Here is a 27,660-nt window from a genome sequence, read left to right as displayed (position 1 = left end):
AATTTATGATCACAGACTACTCAACTGGAAATATTTAGCAGCTGAAGAATGCTGAAGAAGGATGGGTGAGTGACGGAACAGTAGACCACTTTCTGCTGCGTCCTGGAGGCAATGAACATGGCATCGCTGCCTCCCACTGGGTCCCAATCCTTCCCTCTAAAAACTGAGGCAAAGATTCAGATTTATTGAAGCACATGTGTTGACATGCCTCTCGAGGTAGTAACTATCACTTGTATTTTTTATTTCACCAAATATGATGGATTTATATAAGATATAGGATGTACACAGAATCTACTTTGGAGATGCCAGCAGAGAGCCATAATGTATAACTGAGTCAAGTCTGAGCCCCCCATGGAACAACACCACACCATCACTGACACAATCTCTGGGCTGGTTGCAGGAGGTTTTAATGATGATCCAGGCCCCACATATAGGTGAGGCTGTGTTCTGGCATTATTACTTCAGGGTCTACAATCATCCAACTTGGGGTGAGGCTGATCATTTACGTAGCTGAAGGAATTAGCATCAGATCTTCTAGACTGTTCTAGAAGTTTTCTAAATGCTGGGTCAGTTTCTAGATCGCAAAAGAATTATGATTCCTATGTTTTCTCTGTGAGTTTTTTGCATTTTGGGAAGAATTACAGTACAAAATTTCCAAATATGTAAGACACTTGCCCTAATGGGACAGGACACACCTTATGCACAATGTACCTTGGAGTTGTCTCCCTGTCTGTCTTTCAGCCTGAAATACCTGTCCCCTCTGTTCCTTTGTCTCAATGTTATTTACCTCTAAAGACTCAGTTGAAACCTTAACCATCCTCTTGATGAGTCTTTCCTACTCCAGGGATGAGACCCTTCTCCATTATCATCACAAAAGGACTGACACTCACTATTGAGATGCCCATCTGTTGTACCACAATCAGTTTCCAAAGAGCAGGTATGAGGATTAATCCACCTTTACAGCCCCAGTCCCAGCACGGAGCCTAAGGCACTTGAAGTAGTCCATCAGTGCTTAGGAGACTGAAGGAAATGCTAGGTTTTAAATGAAACCAAAAAACACCAGTGATCAGGCTCCATCTGTTTACCTAGACAAACAAGCCCATCAGTGGCACCCCTGTTGCCTTGGGGCTGTTCCCAGTGACAGACAGGGCTTTCTCCTGAAGGATACATTTCACATCATCCTGGAAGCATAATGGAAAGGCTTCAGAAGATGGAAACACAAAATTACATTTAGGCAAATGCACAGACTTTTACATATATTATAAACAACTAAAGTTGGCACATATGAAATGTGGTGTAATATATCATAACATGCAGTAGACCTCTTTCCCTTGCAGTAAATACATGGTAGCACCTTAGTCTGCAATACCTTGCTTCACCAGCAAGAAAGACCCTTGAGCATACAGGTTTATAAGCTTGTCCAATTATTCCCTTTGATAAATTCCTAGAGGTGGACTGCTGGAGCCAAGGATATCCTCATTTCATTTTTTGATATACATTACTATTCTTTGCCCCAGGAAAACTGTTCTGGTTTGACATTCCCACTTACAGCATGAAGCAGATGCATGCTGCTGTCAAATGGAGTAGTAAAAAAATGTTTTTGTCTTGCATTTTTGGGAGTGGTTTATTTGATTACCAGCAAGATGATGATCTTTCTGTACATTTTGGGTCTTTTGTAGCTTTTCTCTTGCACTTGCCCGGTACAATCACCATTTTCAATTGGAGTGTAGTTGTTTTCTTTTTTTAAAGATTTATTTATTTATGCATACAAGAACTGGGGTACAGGCCAGAGGTGTGTGGGGGCAGTGAGGGGATTCACCAGAGACAGAGAAGGGAGCAGAACAGGTGGATTGACTAAAATACACTGCTGAGGGGAGCAGCGGATGAAACAGGAGAGTTCTGCTGCACCATGTAGGCAGCTCCCTGGCCAGGGATCGAACTTGTGCTGCAGAAGCTGTGGCTAGCTTCACAGTGCTGTGCTTAATAATCCCTTGCGCCACCAGGGAGACCCTGGAGTGTTAGTTCTTTTCTTATGAATTTTTTATTAGTCATATTAGTCTTATTTGTGTTGTGAATATTATTCTTATTTTGACATTTTTCTTTTTAACTTAGTTTTACAGTGGGTGGCTTTTTTGTTGCCAATCAGAGATTGCAATTTTTTTTTTTTTTTTTTTTTGATACAAGCACTGGGTACAGTCAGAAGCGCGGGAAGGTGAGAGAATTCACCAGAGCCAGAGCAGGAAACAGAACAGGCAGACTGATGAAATACACTGCTGAGGGGAGCAGCGGGCATGGCAAGAGAGGTCTGCGCGCCATGTGGGACACTTGCCGATGGCTGGGGATTGAACCGGCGCTGAAGAGGCTGCGGGTAGCTTCGCAACCCAGCGCTCAACCGCTGCGCCACCAGGGGAGGCCCCGATTGTAAATTTTTATGTAGTGAAATTTATCAACTTTTTCTTTTATGGCCTGGGATTTGTGGCATAACAAAGAAGACATTTTGCAACCTAAGTTTATAGAAACACTTGCCCATATTTTTTGCCATATATTACTTTTGTGGTTTCATATTTTGCAGTTAAATATTTAGATTCACCTGGAAAACTTTAGCATGAAGCGTAGGGAATTCAACTTTTAAAGTTAGAATTAAGAATAACAGAATATTTTAAAGAATAAAAGGTGAATTAAAAATAGCATCAGATTTATATATCTATTTATTTCAATTAGTTTTGAATGCATTTATCCAATTATAATCACGAGGATCATTACCTTTCTCTGCTGCTTCTTCGCCTTCCCAAGGTGATTCACAAAGAAATGTCCTTAGTTCTATAAATATCCTCACTGGACACAATAAACTCAAGAGCAGGAAAATACTGGATCACCACACACACACACACACACACACACACACACACACGCAGATTTGTTTCATAAATGAAAATTATATTTGTTAATTTCTATGAAGGTATTAGTTATTTAAGCCATACTTTCATAAAAATAGGACATAGTATTATATTCACCACTCATAAATTGTATACTTTGGTGTTTGGTTTAAGGACACACACACACACACACACACACATACACTCTTATGCAAACTTTACTCAGAGGAGAAACTGGTCTAGGTCAAAACAGAGCAAGAAAAAAGTCTTCAAGAAAACAAATATTGGCTCCCCATTGGCGCAGCAGGTTGAGTGCAGTGCTGTGAAGCTATCCGCAGCCTCTGCAGTACAAGTTTGATTCCCCGCAGGCCAGGGAGATATCCACCTGGCGCAACAGACCTCTCCTGTCTTGCCCACTGCTCCCCTCAGCAGTGTATTTCAGTAGATCTCCCTGTTCTGCTCTTCACTCTCTCCGTTGAATCGTCTCACCCCCCGCATGTCTGCCCTACACCCCAGTTCATGTATGCATAAATAAATCTTTAAAAAAAAAGAACACAAATATTTTAAAATTCAAAATAAAGGCTAAGCATTGAATAGATAACTGATGAACTTTTAAAACTGGGAGAATTATACATCTACAATAAGTTGAGGATGCTTTTTGCCCCAGTGTAATCCAGGAAACTAAGTCTACTGTTACGCTGATGACAACTGTATTGCCACTGCTCAGAGCTCACCATGTGCCAAGTTCTAGTCTGTGGACTTTACAGAGATGAATACATTTATGTCTCACAACCGCCTCTGAGGGCAGCTAAGTACAGATGGGGAAACCATATTAGTGAGTAGCTGAGCCAGGATTTGAAACCAATTTGCCAGATTTCAGGTGTACCTACTTAACCATGACAGTGAATTTCCTTATGCCACTGAAAATATCCCTAAGGCCACAACGGTCTCTCCAGACATCCTCACTCAAAACCTGAGGCTGAGTTCAGGCAGGCCTGTACTGTACAGACCTCAGCACAGAAGCGAGTAGAGGCCAGTGACTTCCCTTCCCAGACACTTGAGCAGAGGTGGGTTTGGATTTAAAGGCAAAGGCAGACATGTAATTCCTGAGGGGACTCTTCCTAGGTCCAGAGAGAGCATCTCCAATTCCAGACACAATCCCACTTCAGTTAACCAAACTGGCCTTGCTCCTAGCTTCAATTTCCTTTTCTATCAAAGTGAGGATAGTAATAATAATAATTGCAGGTGAAAAGGTCTTATGCATGGTAAAGCGTGAGTTGAACAGTTGTGCTTCTGGTGCCATGTAGCAATTTAGGACAAAAGAATCAGCCACAATTTAAGGCTCCCAGTAAATAAGGCAGGGACCTTTCTGACCTCTGCAGAGGAAGCGAGGGCCTAAAGAAGGTGTAAACACAGACGAAGGCAGCCAGGGGCACTTCCAGGTGGACACTAACAGGCAGGCGCTTATGGCAAAGCAGGTCTTGTCTATCACAACAGCCAAGAATCCAGGAAGAAGGCATTGTTTTGAATTTCTGAATTTTGTGATGTTACTCAGGAGAAAATAACTCTGAGAAGTGCTCCGGGTAAGGAAACCCTCCCCCTCCTCTCTTGCTGCTGAGTCATTTTTTCAGTAGGTCCCCAGCATAGAATAAGTCCCCTGGATCTTCCCACTGGAAGGCACTGGAAGGCTGGCAGGCACCCAGCAGCATCCTTGCTGCCTCTCTAGAGATAAAGAAAATCATTCTTATATCCTGCCTGAGAAAGGACTCTAGGCGGCCACAGAGAAGACCAGGTGCTTGCAGGGACAAGAGAGCACCTAAAGGACACACTCAAGATGCAAACCTGACAGGGAAAAAAAAGAAAAGATACAAACCTGACGGACTAGATGATCCATGCCAACATGCCCCTCCACGAAGTCTGAGCCCCCAGAGACCCCCTCATATTTCCATCAGGTTGCCTAGAGGCAGGAGGTGACAAATGTTCCTGTTTCTACTTCTCTCTATATCTAACATTAAAAGAATAGGTGTCTGATGCTAGCTGGCAAGGGGAGGAAAAATAGTACTTGGAGTTTTCTTTGGTAAAATAGAAACCATTTCTTTCTTTTTTTCCAAAATTTTTATTTATTTATGCATGCAAGAACTGGGGTGTAAAACAGAGGTGCAAGTGGTGAGAGGATTCACCAGAGACAGAGTGGGGAGCAGAACAGGCAGATCTACTGAAATAGACTGCTGAGGGGAGCAGCAGAAGAGACAGGAGAGGTCTGCTGAGCCATGTGGGTAGCTCCCTGGCTTGCTGGGGAGCAAACTCGTGCTGTAGTGGCTGGCAATAGATTGATAGTTTGACAGCACTGTAGAGACCATTTCTTGACTTCATGTCATAGGAAAATTTTCCAAGTAGAAATTCACATTGACTCTACTCAGCTAGATTGAATTCTGCATCGAATGGCATCTAGTGCCCTATAATTTAAGGTGTGTGTGGGGGCAGGGGATGGGGAGAGGCAAAGAGAGATGTTGGGTGAATCTACACATCATTACAATGAATGCTCAGGTGTTTTCCAATGTTAACGCATTTGCCCCTCCACCCAATTCCAAGTGGTTATACCACCTATTCTCTCCCATCGTAGGGTGAAGAACCTCAGGCATAAATGAAGTTACTTGTCAAAGACAACACAGGAACAGAGTGGTGAAGCTGGATTCAATCCCAGCCATAGGAGAGAATTCACAATCACTCAGGTGCTCACGGTACTGGCTCATTTAGCCCCTATCAGAATGAACCAGAAACTGTCTAAAAGAAGGAAATGAAACAAACACACTTTGTGCACCTTCTCTAAGGCAGACACTGGGACAAGCCCCTTTGCTTCACAGTGTGTGGCTAGAGCCCCCAGCCAGGGCGCACTCACTGCCTCTGTCATTCCACATACCCCGTGTGCACATTCAGACATTAAGACCAAGCTGAGGCTCACCTTTCAACATCATGGGGTCTTCAAAGACTAAGCCCAGGGCAAGGCTCCTCACTCATCTTGACTTCAGTGTTTTCAGTTTGTATGGCTCTCACAGAAACCCACCAAACACGTCTCCAATCTTTAGGGTTTTTTACCAATCTACTTAAGGCAAAAAAGGGGAGGGACATTTCCTTTCTGATCTTTGGGAAGTACCAACTTCAGGAGCCAACAGAAGGTTCCCTAGACAGGCAAAAAAAGTTACGTTAGACTCAGCTGCAGACTACCACTTAGGAGCACAACAGATGAGCAAGTTAGAGCTTAGCTCAGCCTCCTCTGCCAAGTTCCTCCCAACATCTGCCTTGGTATACCTTAATATACAGAAACCCTATTTTATCAGCAAACTGCAGGCCCCAACATGCCTTGTATCCCCAACAGGAAGTGAAATGGTTTCCATATTCTAGTGGAAGGGTTCCATTTTGCCCAGCAATAGCCCCTCTAAAAGCTGCACACATCTCACCATGAGCCTCCACTTTCCATATTGTCTATTTGTTTCATTCCCAAATAAACCTATTTTGTTGGTGAAACAGCTTCAACATCCAACATATCCCTCTCCCCCAGCTGAGGGCGCCTGCGCCCATGGAGAGAGTCAAAACAGACACAGGACAGCTGCCTCATCCTAACTGCCTTCCTCTTAGAGCCCATAAGCAGTAAATTACAAAACTGAAACTTGAAAGGAAAGGAAATTCTGAACATGAACACTACATTTCAGGGATTTAAACCCGCACCACCCAATAGAAGGAGAATGTGAGTTGTGTACATTTATATGTTTACAAAGGTAGTGACAAGAGTTTCTTGCTTTGCTCCCAAGAGGAACAGCTGACAACTGACTGTGGAAGCACAAGAGAGCCCCGTGGTTTGGGTGAAACTGAAGGCCTCCTTGCACTTCAGAGATCAACAAAGACTGCACCAGAGGGGATACAGAAGAGATTCACAATTCACTGGACAGGAGGGAGATGGAAAGAAGTACTTGGAGACAATGACTGGGACAGGGACATACTTTCAATCCATGTGAAGCCCATATGGAGGAGCTAGGGTGCTCCACACAGGCCAGGGGCCCAGCAAACAAGTCAATGGAGGAGGCATTCCAGACGGCACTCCCTTCCCGATCTCTTGGGAATGACACTGACCTCATGAAATGTACCGATGATGTAGACACAGCTGAGTACTAGCTCTGGGACCCCAGAGAGAAGGGTATGGGTGGTTATCACAACCACGAACCAGGCCCATTCCTCCCAGCACATTCATGACAGTGATTGCACTCCTTCATGCTCCTCAACACAGCAAGTCAAATACAGACCTCAGTACAGAAGCCAGTAGAGGACAAAAAAAAAAATCAAATCAAATAAAGATAAAGCTTCTCCTGCTCGCAAAGTAAAAGTAGTTCAATTCTCTAAGTTGCTGATCCAAATATTAAACACACACACACACACACACACACACACACACACGGCTTTGAAGAAAATTAAAGTAGCAAAATGGGAAGACAAAAAAATATATAACACATGGCAACTTGAGACCTCAAGGGAAATAACATGACAAGAAGAGAACGACTCCCCAGAATCCAACTCCAAAGATGGGACGATCATATCCAGGAGATAGAGTTCAAAATTGCTATACTGGGCCTCTCTGGTGGCGCAAGGGGATAAGCAACGCATTCTGAAGCAATCTGCAGTCTCTGCAGCACGAGTTCGATCCCCAGCCTGCCAGGAGCCTGCCAGGGAGCAAACCACATGGTGCAGCAGACCTCTACTGTCTTGCCTGCTGCTTCCCTCAGCAGTGTATTTCAGTCAGTCTGCCTGTTCTGTTCCCCACTCTGTCTCTGGTGAATCCTCTCACCCACCTACATGTCTGGCCTACACCCCAGCTCTTGTATGCATAAATAAAATAAATTTTTTAAAAAATAGTTTATTCAGAGAAATAACAGCAGAAACTCCCCAAATCTAGGGAAAGAAGTGAATATATAAGTTCATGAAGTTTACAGGACACCCAGTTAATTAAATGCAAATAGACCTAAACTAAAACACCTAGAAGTGAAACTCAAGATTTTGAGACAAAGACAGAATATTGAAGGTGGAAAAGGCAAAAGAGAAAAAAGCAAGCAACTTATAAAGGTACTCATTATCCTTATGTTGTTATGTGTTATATTTTTTGTGCTCATGGATTGCAATATACAGATACAATGCAATCCTTATCAAAATCCCAGTAGCATTCTTCACAGAAATAAATTTAAAAAATCATGAATTTGCAACTTCAAAAATCTCTAAAGAGTAAAAACACTTTTGAGAAAAAAGAACAAAAGTGGAGGTATCACCCTTCCTGACTTCAAACTATACTACAAAGGGCAAGTATTAAAACAGCTTGGTGTTAGAATATAAACAGACAAATAGATCAATGGAAACAGAATTGAGAGCCCAGAAATAAAACTACAACATATGGACAACTAGTTTACAACAAAGGGGCTAAGAGCTTACAATGGAGCACAGAAAGTCTCTTCAGTAAATACTGTTGGGAAAACTGGAGAGCCACATACAAAAGAATGAAACCAGCCTGCCACCTAATACGATAAACAATAATTACTTTAAAATGGATTAAAGATACTTGAAACCATAAAATAAGTAGAGGAAATACATAGGTGATCTGCTCCTTGACATCAGTCTTAGCAATATATGTGCACACTCAACTACAATGGCAAGGGAAACAAAAGCAAAAGCAAACAAATGAGACTACATGAAACTAAAAAGACCCTGTACAGAAAAAGAAACTTGCAACAAAAAGACATCTTATTGAATGAAGATATTTGTACATCATACATCTGACGAGTGGTTAATATATAAAATAAATAAAGAGCTCAAAAGACTCAGCAATAAAAAAGAAAACAAAACAATTATAAAATGGGGAAAGGATCTGAACAGATACCTCTACAAAGAAGACAGACAGATGGTCAATAGGCACATAAGAAGATGTTCATTATTTATTATTAGGGAATGCAAATCAAAACAACAATGAGATCTCACCTCACCCCTGCAAGAATGGCTGAATTTTAAAAGTGTTAGAGAGGATGTTCAGAGAATGGATTCCTGTTGATACGTTGTTGGTGAGAGTGTAAATTGGGGCAGTCATTATGGATTCCTTAAAAAATTAAAAACAGGACCTCCCCTGGTGGCGCAGCAGTTAAGCGCTGGGCTGCGAAGCTGCCCGCAGCTTCTGCAGCGCCGGTTCCATCCCCGGTGGCTGGAGTGGATCCCACATGGCGCGACAGACCTCTCCTGCCGCCTGCTGCTCCCCTCAGCAGTGTACTTAGGTCCTTCTGCCTGCTCTGCTCCCAGCTCTGGCTCTGGTGAATTCTCTCACCCTCCTGCGCTTCTGACTGTACCCAGTGCTTGTATAAATAAATAAATAAATAAATCTTTTTTTAAAAATTAAAAACAGAAATTCCATATGATCCAGATAAATCCCATGTCTGGGTATTTACCGAAAATAAATAAATAAATAAATAAATAAATAAATAAATACAAAAGCACAAATCCAAAGAGAAATATTTAACCCCCTACCATGTTGATTGCAGCATTATTTATAACAGCCAAGAGCTGGAAACAACCTAAGTGCCACTGACAGCTGAATGGACAAAGAAGATGTGGGGTACATACACAGCTTAACTCAACTCAGCTACAGAAAAAGATGAAATCCTGCCATTTGCAACAGCATGGCTGGATCTAGAGGGTGTTATGCTTAGTGAAATAATGCGGACAGAGAAAAACACAATATGATTTTACTCATATGTGGTATATAGAGAAAACCGATAAACTAAACACAATAAAACTTTTAGACAATAAAACCAATGAGTGGTTACCAGAGGTGAGGGGGAAGGACTGTGGGTTAATCTGGATAAAGGGGAAAAGCGTAAGGTGAAGGACAGAACTGTACTGTCAGCAACGAATTTTCAGTATAATATATGTTGATTTTTATGATACACATCAAACTTGTATAATATTATGCAATAATAATATCAATACAAATTACTAGTAGTCCATTAAATAAGTAAAAAGAATCTGGTGAAATTAATATATTAATGTATTTTATTTAACGCAGTAGAGTTAAAATATGATCATTTCTACATGCAATCAATAAGAAAATTATTAATGAGATGCTTTCTATTCTTCTTTCCATACCAAATCCTCAAAATCCCATGTGCATTTCACCTGCTCATGGGGTCAGTGGCTACTTCATTGGATGGCACAGAATTAGATACCATTCTCTCTGCTACTGTCTCACAAACACAGATATCTTTCATTTATTTTCACTTTATACAATCAGAAATTATCACAGAAATAGTTATTCATTTGCTTCTAGCTGCTTTGAATTTCCCATGAATCTGATGTATTTTTATCATTTAATCTTCTCCATACCCTGCATAGAGGTACTGGTGGTATAGTGGTGAGCAGAGCTGCCTCCCATAATCCTGCGTCCCTATAGTAAATGGGTGACAGATTGGCACAATACCATTTCCCTCTTCTCCTTCTCTCTCTCCTTCTCCCTTCCCTCTCCCTCCTTCTCTCTCTCTCTCTTTTCTCTGTCACGTGTTCTCAATTTCAGTAGACAAGGATCAGAACAGAACTGAAGCTGCACAGCAATACAGAGCCCAAGGGAAAGAAGGCAGCCAAATTCTTGCTTTGCTGCCGCTTTTTTATCCCAGTCCTATACCACTCTTCTAGAATTTACTGTAAGAAGCTAAACACCTCCACTTATGGAAATATTTGTAAACATGAGGCTCTCTGGGCCCTTAAAAGCCGAACTCAGCCTCAGTGGAGGCCACCTAGTTCTAGAGGGGAGTGGGCAGAGTGAAGGCCCAAACGGATGCCAGAACACCCTCTCTGACTGCAGCTCCTGATGCCCGAGGGATCCTGTGTCCCACATAGACCCTGCCTTCAGGAGCTATCCAACTCCTAAGAGAGATAACACATAAAAACAAATAATAGGAGATTTATATATATATATATATATATATATATATATGCTAATAAACCAACTATATAAGCATGTGAAAAAGTTTCTGAGATGGTCTTGATTTTTACTTTATTATAATTAGTCTTTTTCCTGGTCCCTTATTTAGGTTTTCTAAATTCCTGCTATGAGTGAGACCATCCGGTATTTTTCTTTTTCTTTCTATCTTATTTCACTGAGCATGATCCCTTCCAGCTCCATCCATGTTATTGCAAATTACATGAGTTTATCTTTTTTTGATTGCTGAGTAATATTCCATTGTGTATATGTACCACATCTTCTTGATCCAGTCATCTATTTTTGGGCATTTGGATTGTTTTCATAGCTTAGCTATTACAAATAGTGCTGCTATAAACATAGGGTTGCAGGTGCCCTTTTGAATTAACGTTTCTGTGTCCTTTGGGTAAACATCTAGGAACAAGTAACTATAAACCAGAGACACACTACAGGGGGGCAAGGAGGGAGTAGGATCAAAACAAGGAGGGGTGGGAATTGTATGGGGACTATAACCAAGATGAAAATGCTTACATTGTGCAAAAATTAAAAATGATGTAAAACATATATAAAATAAAATAAATGAAAAAGAAAAAAAGTTTCTGAGATGCATAAAAGAGACACTTTCTGAAGGTATGAGGAAAGTTTCATGCAAGTTTGGATGAAGATTGGGAAATAAGCAGAATTTCAAGAGATGAAGGCAGGAGAGAGGGACTGTGCCACACAGAGGCTATTATGTATCAGAGGGCAGGCCAGACACACAGTATTGACAAAGCCCCAGAAGGAGCTGTCTAATGTGGCTAAAGAATAGGGACCACGTATGAGGCATCACCATAGGTCTTGAATATTAACAATGGACTTGGGATTTTACTGGCTCACAACTAGGTGCATCAGAAAATTCTGGAGCAGGAAAATTAACACAGGCAAAGAAATGTTTTGGAAAAACTGACATCATTTGACAATGGTGCAAAAACTGGAGAGTTAAAAACAAACAAAAATGAGCAAAGAAGCAAAAAATAACCAAAGGGACTAAAGGAGATGGATACAGAATGTACTACACTCTTCTAGGTCATGGGCTAGAACAACAAAGGTGATGCCAGGAGAGAGTAAGAGTCACAGGGTCTGGAAATTGGAAGAAATAAAGGCTTCAAAGTTTCCAATTCCAGATTAAAGCTTACATTACTGAAAAAATGAAGGTGACCTTCGGGCAAACAAGAAAGCCGATTTAACTAAAGCGTTCCTCCCCATGGGGATGGGCTGCAGAAGAAATAACGATTTCAGGTTTGACAAGATAATTTCCCTAACAAGACCTGAATCTGTTGCATGCACCTACTTTAATACTCTAAGTGAATGGCTATTGAATGAAATCCAATAGGCACTTGGCTCTCCTTAGACTTGCTTAACTAGTTCATAATAACTTAAACCTGTTGGTCACTTAATTTTTGCCAGTTGGTCTCGGCAAACTGCTCCACTGTCCTCTGAATGACACAGCCAACCTGCTGACCACTATTTGCATCTGTCCTGACCTCCAAGGGAGAGAAATTCCAATGTGGAAAAGGAGCTCACTAGTCTGAATTCTACTTCTGAAAGTGCTACATACAACATGGGAGGCAAGACTTTAGATCCGAAGCATTTTATGCTTCAATATATAAAGTGAAAGCAAGTTTATACCTAAGTATTGATAACATGGCTCCTTATTAATGATCTCTAGGAGGTCAAGATGCCCATCTGTCACTTCATCTTCCATGGGTAACAGAAATTCCATTATTCACATTTAGAGCGGTTGGTCTCCTAAATAACCAAACCTCACAGAAATACCAACTGCTTCATAAAAACAGAAATTACCATTTGCGAAAATACATTGCTTATCAGTGCTCCCCAGCATGTCTTTAGAAGCTATGAAATTAAATTAACACCTTTAGGGAAGGGATTGAAGTATACATGTGTGTTCACATGCACACACTCAAGAGATGCATATAACAGAACTGTCCTAAATATGCTACCCTTCACAGACTTTGTCAGCTCTTCCACAACATGTGGTAAAACCATTTTGCTTTTAAAAAGTGAACGAGGCCACTTTATTCTGCGAAAAATAGAGGAATAACTTAGAAAGCAGAATCCAAATGTCCAGGTTGGAATATGATACAGTCGTGCAGTTCTTACTGCCTCTCTCAAAAGGTATGGTAAGGGCCTCCCTGGTGGCGCAAGGGGTTAAGATGCAACCTGTGAAGCTATCTGATCCCCCGCCAGGGAGCAACCCACATGGAGCAGCAGACCTCTCCTGGCTTGCTTGTGCTCCCCTTGGCAGTGTATTTCCATCGATCTGCATGTTCTGTTCCCCACTCTGTCTCTGGTGAATCCTCTCACCCCCCGCACCTCTGGCCTGTACCCCAGTTCTTGTATGAATAAATAAATAATCTTTAAAAAAATGGTATGGTAAGCGGTCTCTGAGGATGGCTCCCTACAATTTCTACCTTTCCTATTTCCTTCCACATACTCATGACATGGCATGGATTTGTGCTCATCTGACTCAGGGCTGGTCTCATGATCAGCTCTGATGAACAGAAATGTGGCAGGACTTCTGGGGCTTGGCGACTTCCAGTTCCTCTCTTAAGAGCCAGCCACCATGTGAAAAGTCTGACCACTGCCCAATTGGAAAGAGAGGACTCGTGGACAGAGGCTTGATGACAGCTTGGTCAGCTGAGCCAGCTGAGCTCCCAGTTGAATGTCGCCACATAATTGAGGCCGGGGAAAGACGACAGATGACCCCAATCACCCCATAGAATTGTGAGAAATAAGAAATTGAAGCCACTCGTGTGGGGTCCTTTGTTATATGGTAATAAATCATTGAAATAATGGGTGACAAAAGATAACAAATGGTTAAGAGCAAAGCATATCTACTATTCATTGTGTGATTGTCTGGGGATTTTTGTTCATTTCTCTTGCTTACAAACTAATTTAAGCGGAGAAACACTGATGGGACTGTCTCTTGTCACTTTCAAACTCCACACTTCAGGAACATCTAGGACACTGGCACTGACATTCAACACTGGGTTCTGATAGTTCTAAACCCAAAGTTGTGTAGGGGTAGAAAACCCATCTTTCTAACTCTTCAGGGTCCTGAAGAGCTCTCCTTGCTGTATCTTTGCTTTCTGTAATGACTATGCCACAAACCTGCACATGTGTATGTCAGAGGATTAGGAGAAAGAATGCGGAGTAAGACTTCTGAAGACGCTTAACAGAGGCCTTAACTACTCTATGGCATGAAGCCACAGAAACATGGGGCAATGCCACATACTAGCTAGTGAGAGCCACTGAGATCTTGGGGTTGTCTGATACCCAACAATAATGGATAGATACAAGGTTCCTTTGTTAAGATATTAACATCTGCAAAATACTCACGGTACTCTGAAACAACAGAAAGTCTCCTCAGCTCTGGAGGTGGCAACTGAACTAGAACATGATGGATCAGCGGTCTCATTGACAAGCAGAAAATAAATACTATATGGTGATTATCACTGAATTTTTGCTTTTATAGTCTAAGATGATCTTTAAAAGACTAGAATTTGATATTCAAAGTTCTCCCTGACTTAGTTTAACCCTGACTTAGTTTCCTAGTCAATTCTCTCCCACTTATACTTTGTATTCTATTCAGATCGTATTATTTCTCATTCTTGTGCATGCTCACACCCCTCTGGCCTTTCCTCACCCACTTCCTTCCTACTTCATCCAATGTGATTAGAGTGTCTACTCCTGTAAGGCCTGTAAGTCACCCCATAAGAAATCTGCTCTAAATTCACCTTCCAAGGTGGTCTCTCACTCCCAGACTCTTATCATGACCTATGTCTTTTCCTCTTTTGGCAATTGGCTTATTCTGCCTCATCTCCCTTTCTCATCCTCTTAGTCTTAGAAAGCAAGACTTGTATTCTATTTACCTCTGTATCCTCCATAGCATCTAGCAAAAGGTCTTGCACAGAGACTGTACAGTAGTCCGTGCTGTTTTGCATTTAAGACTGAATGACCAATGGGTTGCAGCAGGGCACCAGGACTGTGCACAGAGAAAGAAGCGTGCACTTGGGAGTCTGAGAGATCAGAGTCATCACTGAGTTGCAGGGCGACTTTGGATCCATTAGTCTTTCTGTCTTCAGCTTCCAATCATGTAAAATTGGGATGGCACATATTTCACAGAATTGTGACTACTCAACATGAAAGTGAAAACAACTGCCTTTCTGTGTTTGACATAGGTGGTGGCTCAATTATCAGAGCTTTTACACAAACAATGACAGAGTATCACATAGGAGTTAAACAAATCCCTGACATTATTTTCTCTTAAAAGAGTTAGGTGGTGACAATAGCAACTCTAGCTCTGTTTAGTTTTTTTTCCAGAAACTGAGATTTCAAAGACTTCAATTCTAGTTTTATTAAGATGCTCATGTTACTCCACAGTTCTAAACTTTACAGGTAGTCACCACTGAAAGCCAAATTTTCTAGGCAACAAATGCAGCTTCTTAAAACAAAGCAAAATCGCTTCCCTGTACTAGCCCATTTTTAACAGAGTATTAGTGCTCACAGCATCCCCATTTCTCTACCAGGAGACCGAAACCACCACAACAGTACATCAAAAGCTAGAAATTCTACATGCAGAATGAGAGGACAGTGACAGATGCAACTGCAGTTGTTTACATGAAAACAGGTTCAAAGAGATGAAGAGGCACTTTTATTCATTATGTCAAGTAGTGGGTGTCATAGTTAAAAGTAATTCAGCAACATCTCCTTCATTTGCCTGTACTAACTGACACTTTCTATGAACACAGTCACATTGCATTAGCTCAATGGTAGATCTTACAAGACAAAATCAAGATGAAGCAAACTCAAATGCCTGCCACTAAGCATCACAGGCAATCTTAGCAGTTCACGGGCAGCCAATTCCCAACACAAAGGGTGACAGCTGCCCACCCTCCATTGACCACTGCTTCAAGGAATGAAGACTGGTGCTGCCAGACCTCCTGAAGAGATTGGGGTTGGGTTTGGGGTGAAATATCCTGATTATTAAAGGTTGTCATGCCTTTTATTTTAAAACTCTCTGAGGGGCTGAATATATATATATATATATATATATACACACACACACACACCAGGTATGGCCGCAGAATGATAGTTGCAACATTTCCATCAGGACTGCAAAGTCATTTTGAACGATGACTATTAAACGTTATACTTGTGTTTTTGAAGTTGATTATTTATAACTGACATGAAATTCACTCTAAGAAACACCAAACTCTCGCATTTATAAAGCTACACTCACTCTGGTTTTGGACTTTGGTGTTTTTCTGTCTTACAGTTTTCAATTCCCAGGGTACCCTATGGCACTGTCTTTTTATGTCTTTAAAGATTAATTTATTCAATTTGCTGATTATACCAAAAAAATTAAAAATAAATACTAGCCCCAGAATAAAAGCTCTATGGTCTTCCTCCAAGTCTTCAATATATAAATTATGATGGAAACTGTTTAGTGTAAAAGATCTGTATTGGTTTCTATCATATATCACTATTCCTTTACCAGCAGCCCCCAAATACCTAACACAATGCCATTACAAGTACTCTCTCCTATAACAGATGCTAAGGTCAACAGGTCAATAGTGAAGTTCAAGGCCACTCACCGCCAAACACATCTCCGTTCTGGTAGTTTTTCCCTTTCTGGGCTTCCTCTTCATTTTGAACAGTGGCAACATGCTTGGCGGAGGCACAGCCCATAGTCTCATTCGGTCAGCTTCAGCCGGGCTGAACTGCAAATCATCTCTACAGACACAGGGACATTTTTCTTTTCTTTAAAGACTTTAAAATCCACCTTCCTGCTGAGTCGTTCAAGTTCCGTGCACCTACGAGGACAGAAAGCTGGATCAGAATGTGTGAAACAAAATGCATGTCTGACTCTCTGCTGTATGACCAGAGGCCAGTAGAATTCCCACATGATCCCTCTGCCCTGGGCTGCCCTGGGCACTGAAAAACAAGATGCCAACCAGGTCATGCTCACCTGCTTCCCACTCAGAGGGCAGGATCAGAAGGCATGTCCCCTGCACAACATGTGGCTGAATTTTTTGAAGAATACAAAAAATGGGGCTTCCCTGGGTGGTACCAGAGGTTAAGTCTTAGCACTATCAAGCTATTGCCAGCCATTGCAGCACAAGTTCGATCCCCGGCCAGGTTGCTGACCCACCTGGTGCCGTAGACCTCTCCTGTCTCACCCACTGCTCCCCTCAGCAGTGTATTTCTGTAGATCTGCCTGCTCTGCTCCCGACTCTGTCTCTGGTGAATCCTCTCACCCTTGTTCTTGTGTGCATTAATAAATAAAAATAAATCTTTTTTTTTAAAGATTTATTTATTTATTTATTTTTAGGCAACACTGGGTACAGTCAGAAGTGCGGGAGGGTGAGAGAATTCACCAGAGCCAGAGCAGGGATCAGAACAGGCACACTGACGAAATACACTGCTGAGGGGAGCAGCGGGCGTGGCAGGGGAGGTCTGTCGCGCCATGTGGGACCCTCGCCGGCAGCCGGGGATAGAACCGGCGCTGCAGAGGCTGCGGTCAGCTTTGCAGCCCAGTGCTCAACTGCTGTGCCACCAGGGGAGGCCCTAAAAATAAATCTTAAAAAAAGAATATAAAATGCACGTGTATCTATTCAAGTAAATATTTGAGCACCTGGACTTACCACATATATACTTAAAGTGCATGTATGCTTGTTAATGTTCTAGAATCTCACAAGCCTCCAGAGTAAGGCAAGCACATTCAGGAGATCCATCCAGCTCAAGAGGCTGGGGAAAATTCTCCATCTTCCCCAACCTGCCCTGCAGTTCAGCAATTCCGAGCTTCTCAAAATTTGCCAGGAAGGGCCTCCCTGTTGGTGCAAGGGGTTAAGATGCAACCCATGAAGCTATCCACAGCCACCGCAGCACGAGGTTCAATCCCTGGCCAGGGAACTACCCACATGGCTCAGCAGACCTCTCCTGACTCGCCCGCTGCTCCCCTCAGCAGTGTGTTTAAGTTTATCTGCGTGTTCTGTTCCCCACTGTCTCTGGTGAGTCCTCTCACCCCCCACACCCCTGGCCTGTACCCCAGTTCTCATGCCCATAAATAAATAAATCTTTTAAAAAAATTTGCCAGGTAGAAGTGGTCTTCCTTTTCAGGGTCACTGTGGGCTAGTTTACATATTTCTGGTGGTTCTATAAATAGTTAAAAATTTTACTTCACCCGAAGTGACATTATTTAAGGGTAAAGGAAAGAGATGGGGCAAGGTCTCAGACTTACTTTTGTTTATTTTCCACTTAGCTGGCTGAATGTTTTAAGAGTTGAACAGATGTAGGGACTTAAAGAAAACAGCAAGACAGTGGTCTGCCCAGAGGAAGAGTTTTTGCCCATTTATGACCTCTAAGAAAGGCTGAAAGAGTGTGTATGGATGCACACAAAACTGATGATTCCATTCCACCCAAGGTCACTGCCCAAATTCTCAGGACTGGCTACACTCAGATGGCTCAGTTTTATTTATTTTATTCTTTCATTACCCTTATTTAGTAATTCAGTCTTGTAGATGACTTATTATAGTCTTAATGGATGTTTCCTTTCAAACACCTATCCAGCTATTGCATTATAATACAGGGATAGAGGTCTTTACTCCTCACACCGCACAAAGAAAAAGCAGCACCGAGTTGCTCCTCTTTATCTTCGTTGGCACCCACAATCCACTATCCTCCTCTTCCTTTTATGAACAAATAATGTTTCTCAGGCTCAAGAAAAGTGCTAGCAGGATGCATCTCAGGCTTTCTCTTCCAACAAGATCGCTGTCCCTCAGCACTGCTTCCAAGAGCACTGACATCTATAGACACAGAAATCTAATCATTTAAACCATAGAGTCTCAACAAAGGGAAGTTTTCAAATTAGCCCAACACTGAAAGATAACCCTAAGTCAATCCCATAAGTGGACTTGGATGCAAACGTAATGATGTTAAATTAAGCCAAGCAAATACAAATTTCAATATTGACTCTATGGCTATGCTAGTCAAATTTTGTATAGTTCTTCAGACTGTTTTCTATCCCTGATTAAATAAAATCATTAGTAGGCAGTATAGTGTTGGTAAGTGAGGTTTTACAAACAAGGAAGAATTTTTCATAAGTAATTAATCCTCCTACTTCCTCTATCAGGTTAACAAATTATCACTTTTTTAAAGCTCTATGGAATACACATATACACTTATTCTGATAGGTTTTAGCAGTAAATGTCATTAAAGCTACGGCACTTCAGCTGGATGATCTGTTCACACTGGTCTAGAGAATCAGGCACCTGAAGGGGGAGAGATGCTGGCATGTTTAAAAAGTCCACACAGTACACAGTGCAGTGAGTGCTGTGATATGTGCTTCACAGGAATTGGTGACAACGCAGAATCCAAAAAAGCAGATAAGTTGTCACTAGGGAGAGGGAGAAATTAAAAGAGAATGTGCAATTTTTTGATGAGTCTTAAAAGTTTAGTAGAAATCTGCCAGTCTGAAAGAGCAGGTGCATCATCCAGATGTAAGAAAACAAACTGAGCGAGACACCAGAAATGGAAGAGCATGGAGTGTGTGCATGCGTGCACAAGCCTACGCACTTGTTCACAGGGCTCAAGGTTGGCAGGAGGAGGGAAAGGGACTCTACATGCTCCGTAAAGGGCCTGGAGAAGGGCTGGTTAACATTACCCAACTTAAAGTTAAGCTACAGAACATCCTAAGATACAGGAAGTCTCGGTCATCCAAGTGTGAGGACACTTTGAGAAGTGTGGGTGATAGAGAAATCCATTCTGACCACCTATCAGGTTTTAATGCTACATCACTGAATAATGAGGCAGGAAAGAGAGGAAGGGGATCCAGCATAAAGGCAGGAGAAGAGGGATCCTTTCCAGTGGGTAGGCTGCTAAGAGTTGTTGCTGCTGCTGCTTGGATTTCCCAGCCAGCACCTTTTGAGAGCGGTATACTACTCGCGCCTCAACTCCAGCATTGCCACATAAAGTAACAGGTGTGGGTTCCCACAGTGAATTCCTTACTTTTCGAAAAAGAATGTGGGAAAACAACTTCTCACATATCCAGAAGAGAATCCCAAGTGTAAGGAGAAACGATGCCTTCGCCTCGCCTCCCTGTCTGTTGCCACCTTTTCAGAATAAATGCAATAAAAATAGGAGGAAGAATGGGAAAAGCTAACAAAATCCCTGAAGGACACCAGAAATCCAGAGTCAATTTGCAATGATCCTCCCTGATACCCTCTTCCTTGGCTCTTCCTCACTCCAATTTCATGTTGACAGTTGTATGTGCTATCCAAGAAGTTAATGGAAGAATCTAAGTTGTGATGATCCTTTGCTACCCCCTGAAAGCATTGTATAGTGTTATGCCTACTTTCAAAGTAGTTAGTATCAAAAACCTTACTTGATTTTAAAAAGTTGACATCAATGAAAATCAAGTACATTGAAGCAGAAAGGAAACATGTGAAGAATTTCAAAGGATGTCTCTTATTCAGGCATGGAGGTGAGAGGCATATTAACAAGCAAGTCAGATATGATTTACATCCAGCTCAAATGATGATTCAGGAAGTTTCCATTTAATTATATTTCTTAAAAAGCCTTGTCTTTTAATATTAGCTCTCTTCAAAGCCTAAGTAGCTGTAGATTTTATTTTTCAAACATATACACTATATATTTTACAATAGTAATTTACTTTAATAAGAGTGGTATTTTTAAGTTTTATAAGAGATCATTTTAACAGAAATGATTCTAAGATTTTGCCCATTTTGAAGATAATAATCAAGAAGTTATTTGAGATGCAGAAGAGTTCCAATTCATAAAGTTAACTATATATCACTGGGGAAAGTTTCTTTACTCTGTTATTTGGATTCTGCACATAAACAATCATTCATGAGGTTAATCAACAGATATTTGTTGAAAATTACTAAGTGTGTGAGCAGTGTTTAGTAGGCACTGGGTAGAGAGAAGTAAACAAGACAAGATGTGGTTTTCTTCCCTGTCCCCAGACAACACGAACAGACTGAGAAAGGAGATCATTCGAAGGACCAGTTTCAAAGTATCACGGTTCAGATACAGCAGTTCAACAGAGGATGATAGAGGCCTCTCCCACTCCCGACACCTCGCTTGGTCCTGAGAGAAGGAATGTCGAGAAAGGACAGGTTTGAAACCTGGCCACAGCTCAGAAACAGCTATAAAGCACCCCCAAACTGATCTATTTTATAGCCTGATCTATGAATGCCAAGGTTTCGTTTCCACTGAAAATGCAGTTCCTGGTCCTCAGACTGGGCAGACCTTCAGAAACATACCTCAACAGTTACCACAAGAACCTGCTCAAAAATTTTCCCTCAAAAATTTTTCTCCTTCACATAAACCCTAGCATATTTTAGCTTCCATTTTTCCATTAGCTTTTCTCAGCTTTTTCTCTCTAACTCTCACACCCCCTATTCACTCACCTCCCCAAAACCACACCACTGAAGAGGTGAGTCTGAAAGTGTAAATGAGCATGCAGAGACCACAGCACCAGGAGATCTGAGTCTTGTTTCCATATGTTGGTATGAACAGCATGCAGCTTCTGAAGTTGCAGATCATAGTGTGAGAATGAATCTGAAGCATCTCTTTGATGTTTGATGGAATCTTCTAGTACTAAGTCTCATTGAAGACATTTTTTAAACAGAATAATCTATGATAGGACCATCATGCACCTCTAAAAATTTGGGGTCTAAAGAATTGCTCATGGCTTTGTGTAAAAGTCTCGCCAAATGAATGTAGACTGCATCCTGCACCATGTAACAAGAAATTGCAATGTCTACCCACAGTGCTCTGGTACCTAAATCTAATTTAGTGCCATTTTTGTCAGATATTTTTCTAGCTTTTTTTTTTTCAATTATTTTTATTTTTTAAAGTTTTTAAATTTTATTTATACCTAGAAGAGTTGGGGTATATCCCAGAGGTGCAGGGGGAGGGGGTGAGAGGATTCACCAGAGACAGAGAGGGGAGCAGAACAGACGGATCTACTGAAATCCACTGCTGAGGGGAGCAGCAGGAGAGACAGGAGAGGTCTGCTGAGCCATGTGGGTTAGCTCCCTGGCCTGGGATCAAACTCAGGCCTTAGCAGTCAGAGCTGAGACTTAACCCCTAGGCCACCCGGGAGACCCAGAATTCCCTTCTTTTTTTAAGGCTTAATAATATTCCATACATACTGTATTTTCTTTATGCACTTTTGACAGATACTTAGGGCTTGTTTCCATACCATAGCTATCCTGAGTAATGCTGCATTTAAAACAGTAGTACAACTATCTCTTTCAGATAGTTATTTCATTTCATTTGTATATATATCCAGGAGCGGGACTGCTGATAATTTTTTTCCTTCATTTATAGAACTGGAAGCATAGTTTCACCAAAGAGTCTACGTTCATAAAATTGGGGGAGTGGGAAGCAAAATCTCTCTTAAGAAAGATCAAACAGATATGTGACCTTTTTTGGGAAAAAAGGCAATGGGAAACATTCCTATTTACATAATATTGTGGACAATTTTACTTCATACCAATTAGCCACAGATTTTTTCAGTTTCAATGGAAATGCCCAAAATACCAATTTCTGAAAAATGATTTAAATGTGATACACTCTACAAAGAAATCCTAGGCCAAAAAGAATATAAATACACCACAGACGGCTTGGAGAGAAATCAAATTCTGATAGCAATGGGTAAACGGAGAGCTATGAAGTCGGCAGTGAAGAAAAGGAGGCAGCCACATTATTAATAGTTCAGGAGCAAAAGGCCCCCTTTCTTCTTCCGATTTAAAAGGGAAATCAAGACAAGGCAATATCTAAAAACTCCTTTTCTTTATTGAAGAAAGCAACGCCTAAGTTCCATAAAGAAAAAAATATGTGTGTATATGTAATATATATAAAACTAATCAGTCTGCTTGCCCATCTGCTCTGCTTCACTATAATGAGTGTTAACACAGCAGCGCACTGGGGGGCAGGGAGAAGAAAGGCAGCCTAAAAATGATTGCTAATCCTGAAGCGCTGGTATCCTTGGGCTACTGCTAACACCATTTCACATTTCATTGTGCATATTAAAAATAATACAGAAAGAGATGTCACATATGACGTGAGGATAATCTGGAAGTCTAGCTTTCCTGTAACCAACAATTGCTGGCATTACACAAGATTTTCATTCCTCACCTCACAATGATTTGGTGATATGACAATCGACAATATGCCATTAACTCCAAAGAAATGGGAATTGGGTTTCTGTATTCTTTCTGGGAATATCTCGCTGTCACAAATAGTAATTGTACAGAAATGTAACAAACGTAAGTCCTGTGCAGGATGACACACTTCTGCTGGGTATCCACGGTGAGGTGTGGGGATGGGGTGGGGAGGCAGGTGTTGGGGGGAGGGGGATCGGTACGGAGTAAGAAAAGGGAGCACTGGTGTGAGATGCCTACCTGGTATCAAAGCTGCACTTGGTCTCTTTAGCCACTCTCTGTGGTTCTATGATCTCCCTGAACTCATGTCCAAGCAAGAGTAAGGATGAAATTACCACTTACAAAAAGGCCATTTCTAACATAGACTCAAGTAATTTATAAACTTTGTTTTCAAGACTTACCTAATAGGATATATCTACAAGTCCCAAACCTCCCAAACTTCAGAAAGCCGTATGAGGTGTATATGTAGTGCAAAGATTATTTCCAATGACTTTTTGGTCTAAGAGAGTTCATTTCTTCTTCTTTTTTTTTTTTTTTTAACAATTCAAATGTACGTAAAGTGGGGAAAAAATAAAGCCAGGTTCCCTTCTTTTTTCTTCTCTGTCTTTCCTTCTTTTTTTTTTAAAGATTTATTAATTTTTATACAAGAACCAGGGTACAAGCCAAATTTGCGGGAGGGTGAGAGGATTCACCGGAGAGAGAGCAGGAAACAGAAAAGACAGACCGACGGAAACACACTGCTGAGGTGAGCAGTGGGCGAGACAGGAGAGGTCTGTCATGCCATGTAGGTATCTCTGAGGCCAGTGGGGATCAAACCGGCATTGCAGAGGCTGCAGACAGCTTCCAGCGCTGCACTCAACCGCCTGCGCCTCCAGGGAGGCCCTCTATCTTGCCTTCTTCATGGAAATTTTGAAACATTTCTAGAAGGGAGTTAGTTAGAAAAAGCTTTGGAATAATTGCTCTTCAGCAAAGAATTTGAGACTCCGGTGCTTTTATCCTGTACCTGAAAACCCTACACACTCACTGTCTGTGTTCACACAGGTTCAAGGACAGAAAAAATATTTCTGGGAAAGGCAAGAGAAGAAAACACCAGCTCCTGATTAAGTCCTTCACCCACACCATGATGAATCTACAAGGAGAGTTAGACCATTTCTAGATATGTTCCTCAGTCATCAAGGCCATCGGTGCTATTCCTAGACTTTAAGTTCTCTTTCTTCTCTCCACTTCTAAGACTCAGAACACAAAGGGTGTTTTCAGGAAGTGTTAGTCTGTGTCTGTGGCAATCTTCCATATTAGGAGACCTGTGGAGCTCTTGACAGTTATGTAGCTGGACACTACATCACAGGACAAATTCATGGACCTTCTCCTCATAATCCTAATCATAACAACAGCAGTATTCTCTGACCCCACCCTATTTTTTTTTTATTGTTTTGAAAAATCCAAGCAGCCCATGAAATGCTTGAGAAAGTACTTATGAATGCAAGGTCATACTCTTCAGGGTAGACTTGGCTAAGCCAAGTACAGCGATTATCTTTAAGACCCTCAGCTTTTCACCAGCAATGGACAGACTGTTTTGCCCAAAGGGCTTCTGCAGGCGTCCCTATTGGCCTAACCCAAGCACACCCAGATCACTGATACTCAGAAGTGGATGGAGATAGCGAGAGAACAGAGAGAAAGGGAAAGACAAATAAAGAAATGACCAGAAAGTCAAACTAGAATAAGTACATACTATTTAAAAAGCATAATGTGATTTTAAGCAAATAAGTCATGATTTTTCCTGAATAAGAACATCTTGGGCCATCTGGTGCTGTAATATATTCTAACAGCAGATATAATTCCTACCCTTGATGGACTAGTGTTCAGATAGGGCTAACAGACTATAAACAAAAATGTAAAATTCCAGTGACTTATCTGTGTTGATGGGAGACTAAGTCCTTCACTAAAAATTTTTCAGAGCATTTCCAGATTTTAAGTCATTTTGGATGGTTCTAGAAGGTTCTAGAAGGCAGAATTTCGGATAGCAAAGGCTTCCCCTCAAGAAGTTGTTTCAGTCAGCAGCTATATAGCTCAGGTGGAGAGTGGCAGGTTTCAAATGTGACATTCATTGATGATGTTCTTCAAAGTCAGAGGCTATTTCAAGTTAATTAACTGAGTGCTTATCCCAGCTTTATTTCATGCAACAAGAGACTTAGGAACATTGGATATAACATGCTGCCCTTCACCAACCTCAATAAGCATTTGCTGATGAGGACAGATGTCAGTGGTACAGATGCCATGTCAGTTTGGAGTTGCCGATCCTCTTTAACACCAGAAACTATAATAAAAGGTGGCAGCTGGACCAATCCCTACAAAATCTGGATGTTACCATCAGGGTGTGGAGGATGAGAGTCAAACTCTAGTGATCGTTGTCTGATGCCCACATCAGAATCATGAATGTTTCCATCACTGCCCTAGAAAGTCTGAACTTTTTTTTTTTTAAAGATTTATTTATTTATTTATACAAGCACTGGGTACAGTCAGAAGCGTGGGAGGGTGAGAGAATTCACCAGAGCCAGAGCGGGGAGCAGAACAGGCAGACAGACAGAGGACACTGTTGAGGGGAGCAGTGGGCGTGGCAGGAGAGGTTTGCGCGCCATGTGGGACCCTTGCCAGTGGCCGGGGATTGAACCTGCGCTGCAGAAGCTGCGGGCAGCTTCGCAGCCCAGAGCTCAACCACTGCGCCACCAGGGGAGGCCCAAAAGTCTGAACTTTTATACAAGGCTAGTGTACTCCACATTCTTCACTTAATCCCATCTCTAAACTTACTGCCAACATGGCTTATATCTCAGCCTTAAGCTGGTTACTGTGGCAGATAAAAAGAATTATGATTAATGGACAAAAAAGACATGCATTATCTAATCATTAGGAGCAAACTTGAAAATCATTTTAAAACAGAATAGCCTACTCACATTGTATTTGAGGGCTTTGGAACTAATGTTTGAGGACAGCTATACTTTTAACAAAGTCATATGGTAACACTTGGAAAAGATCTGAAATCCTAAAAATGGGAAAGGTATTTCCCTTAAAATCTAAACACGTATACCTTTTCCATATCAAAATAACCTCCTTCCTCCTTATTTTCACCTCCCTACTAAAATAAATGAAATCACCCATGAGAGAACTGTATAAACTCCGGCCCTAGAGCTCTATCTCTACCTGAGGACTTACTATCCCTGTTCAGAAGAGAAATCACAAAGATCCATGGTCAGTGAGTAAACCCACCTCCCTCTTCCTGGACAGGGGGCTGCTGACAGAAAACAGTGTCTCTGAGGCCTTTGCTTCTGCCTTCTAGAAATTTCTAGAATCACCCAGAGCAATTCAAAGTCTGCAAATTCTCTGCAAACTTAGAGAAAGCAAACAGATTAAATCACTTTGTTGGTGAAGGGCTTAGGGTGTGACCCTCTCTACTCTCTCCTTCCCCTCATCTCCCCTCTCTCTCCTCTCTTCCCCCCCCCCCACACCCCTACCTTTAAAGTTCTAAAAATGCGAAGATTATAAAATTTTGTGAGGGGAAAGTGTTACGTGGCTTTGGGCATTTCTTACTTCACAATGTCCAAGGTATTTATTTATAAGATAAGACCATAAAAATTTTCAGAGATGAGATGATAGATCTAAAATGCTAAGGACAACACCTAGTTTATATTGATACATGCTATCTATTACTCAATGGAATAGTAAACTTTCAGAAGACAAGGCAGAGACAGAAGAAACTAGGAGAGTTGGAAGAGAGATGAAGGTGAATCGTGGCAGCTTGGTGGCTCTCAGGATTTGCACCAAAGAGAAGCGAACAGACAGAACAGAGACAGAAACCAAGAGAGCAGGTCTGCAGCCAAAAAAGCTCATGGTCCTCATGCAACAGCCACAGAGAGCCCCGGGCAGTGCCGGTGCTTCAGTAATGCAGGGGCAGGAGTTCAGTCCACATCTCCTGCCCTGAGGAGGCACATCCCAGGGCTCTGATGGCAAAGTAGCCCCTCGGGAACCAGTGAAGGTCAATGAGCACTCCCAGGTTCTGTCACAGCCTTGATGACTGTGCAGCTCACTCACTTCTTCCTGCTATTACCTGTTTACAAGTCTGTCTTTTTATAGGCAGATTTCCGAGGTCATGACCATGTCCTGGACATTCCTTTCTATCTATCCCCAGGCACAGGTTCAGCACACAGTGGGTCTGCAGTAGATGCTGAGTAGATTAATTCTTCAAGGAATTTCTTTTCATAAAGAGATATCAAGGGCTTTTAGGGACCAAGCTCTCCTCATCCCTATGTCCTAAGCCGTCTGTATGGACAGCGACGGCTGTGGTACACCAGCAATAACTAAAGAATCTTCACCTGAATCGTTGTGGACCATTTAAAATTATGTTCAGGGCCTCCCTGGTGGCGCAAGGGGTTTCGCATCAGCATTATGAAGCAGTCTGCAGCTACTGCAGCACAAGTTCGATCCCCAGCTAGGGAGGTGACCTACATAGCTCAGCAGACCTCTCCTGACTCGCCCGCTG

The 27,660-nt window shown here is 41.8% G+C and overlaps 1 protein-coding gene across 2 annotated transcripts in view; it reads right to left on the bottom strand.

Moving 5' to 3' along the window:
* The window catches only part of CUNH1orf21 (chromosome unknown C1orf21 homolog), a 228,084-nt gene that overhangs the window by 128,224 nt on the left and 72,200 nt on the right, over positions 1–27,660 (bottom strand). For both annotated transcript variants that reach the window (XM_054693408.1, XM_037506294.2), the window contains exon 2: positions 16,533–16,751. In XM_054693408.1, coding sequence (XP_054549383.1) covers positions 16,533–16,626 — 94 coding nt within the window. In that variant the 5' untranslated portion in view covers positions 16,627–16,751. The remainder of the gene's footprint in view (positions 1–16,532; positions 16,752–27,660) is intronic.

This window comes from Talpa occidentalis, unplaced genomic scaffold, assembly GCF_014898055.3.
Source record: "Talpa occidentalis isolate TD23 unplaced genomic scaffold, MPIMG_talOcc4v2.1 talOcc4.12, whole genome shotgun sequence".
Lineage (NCBI taxonomy): Eukaryota > Metazoa > Chordata > Mammalia > Eulipotyphla > Talpidae > Talpa > Talpa occidentalis.
This window is presented reverse-complemented; position numbering and strand designations above follow the sequence as displayed.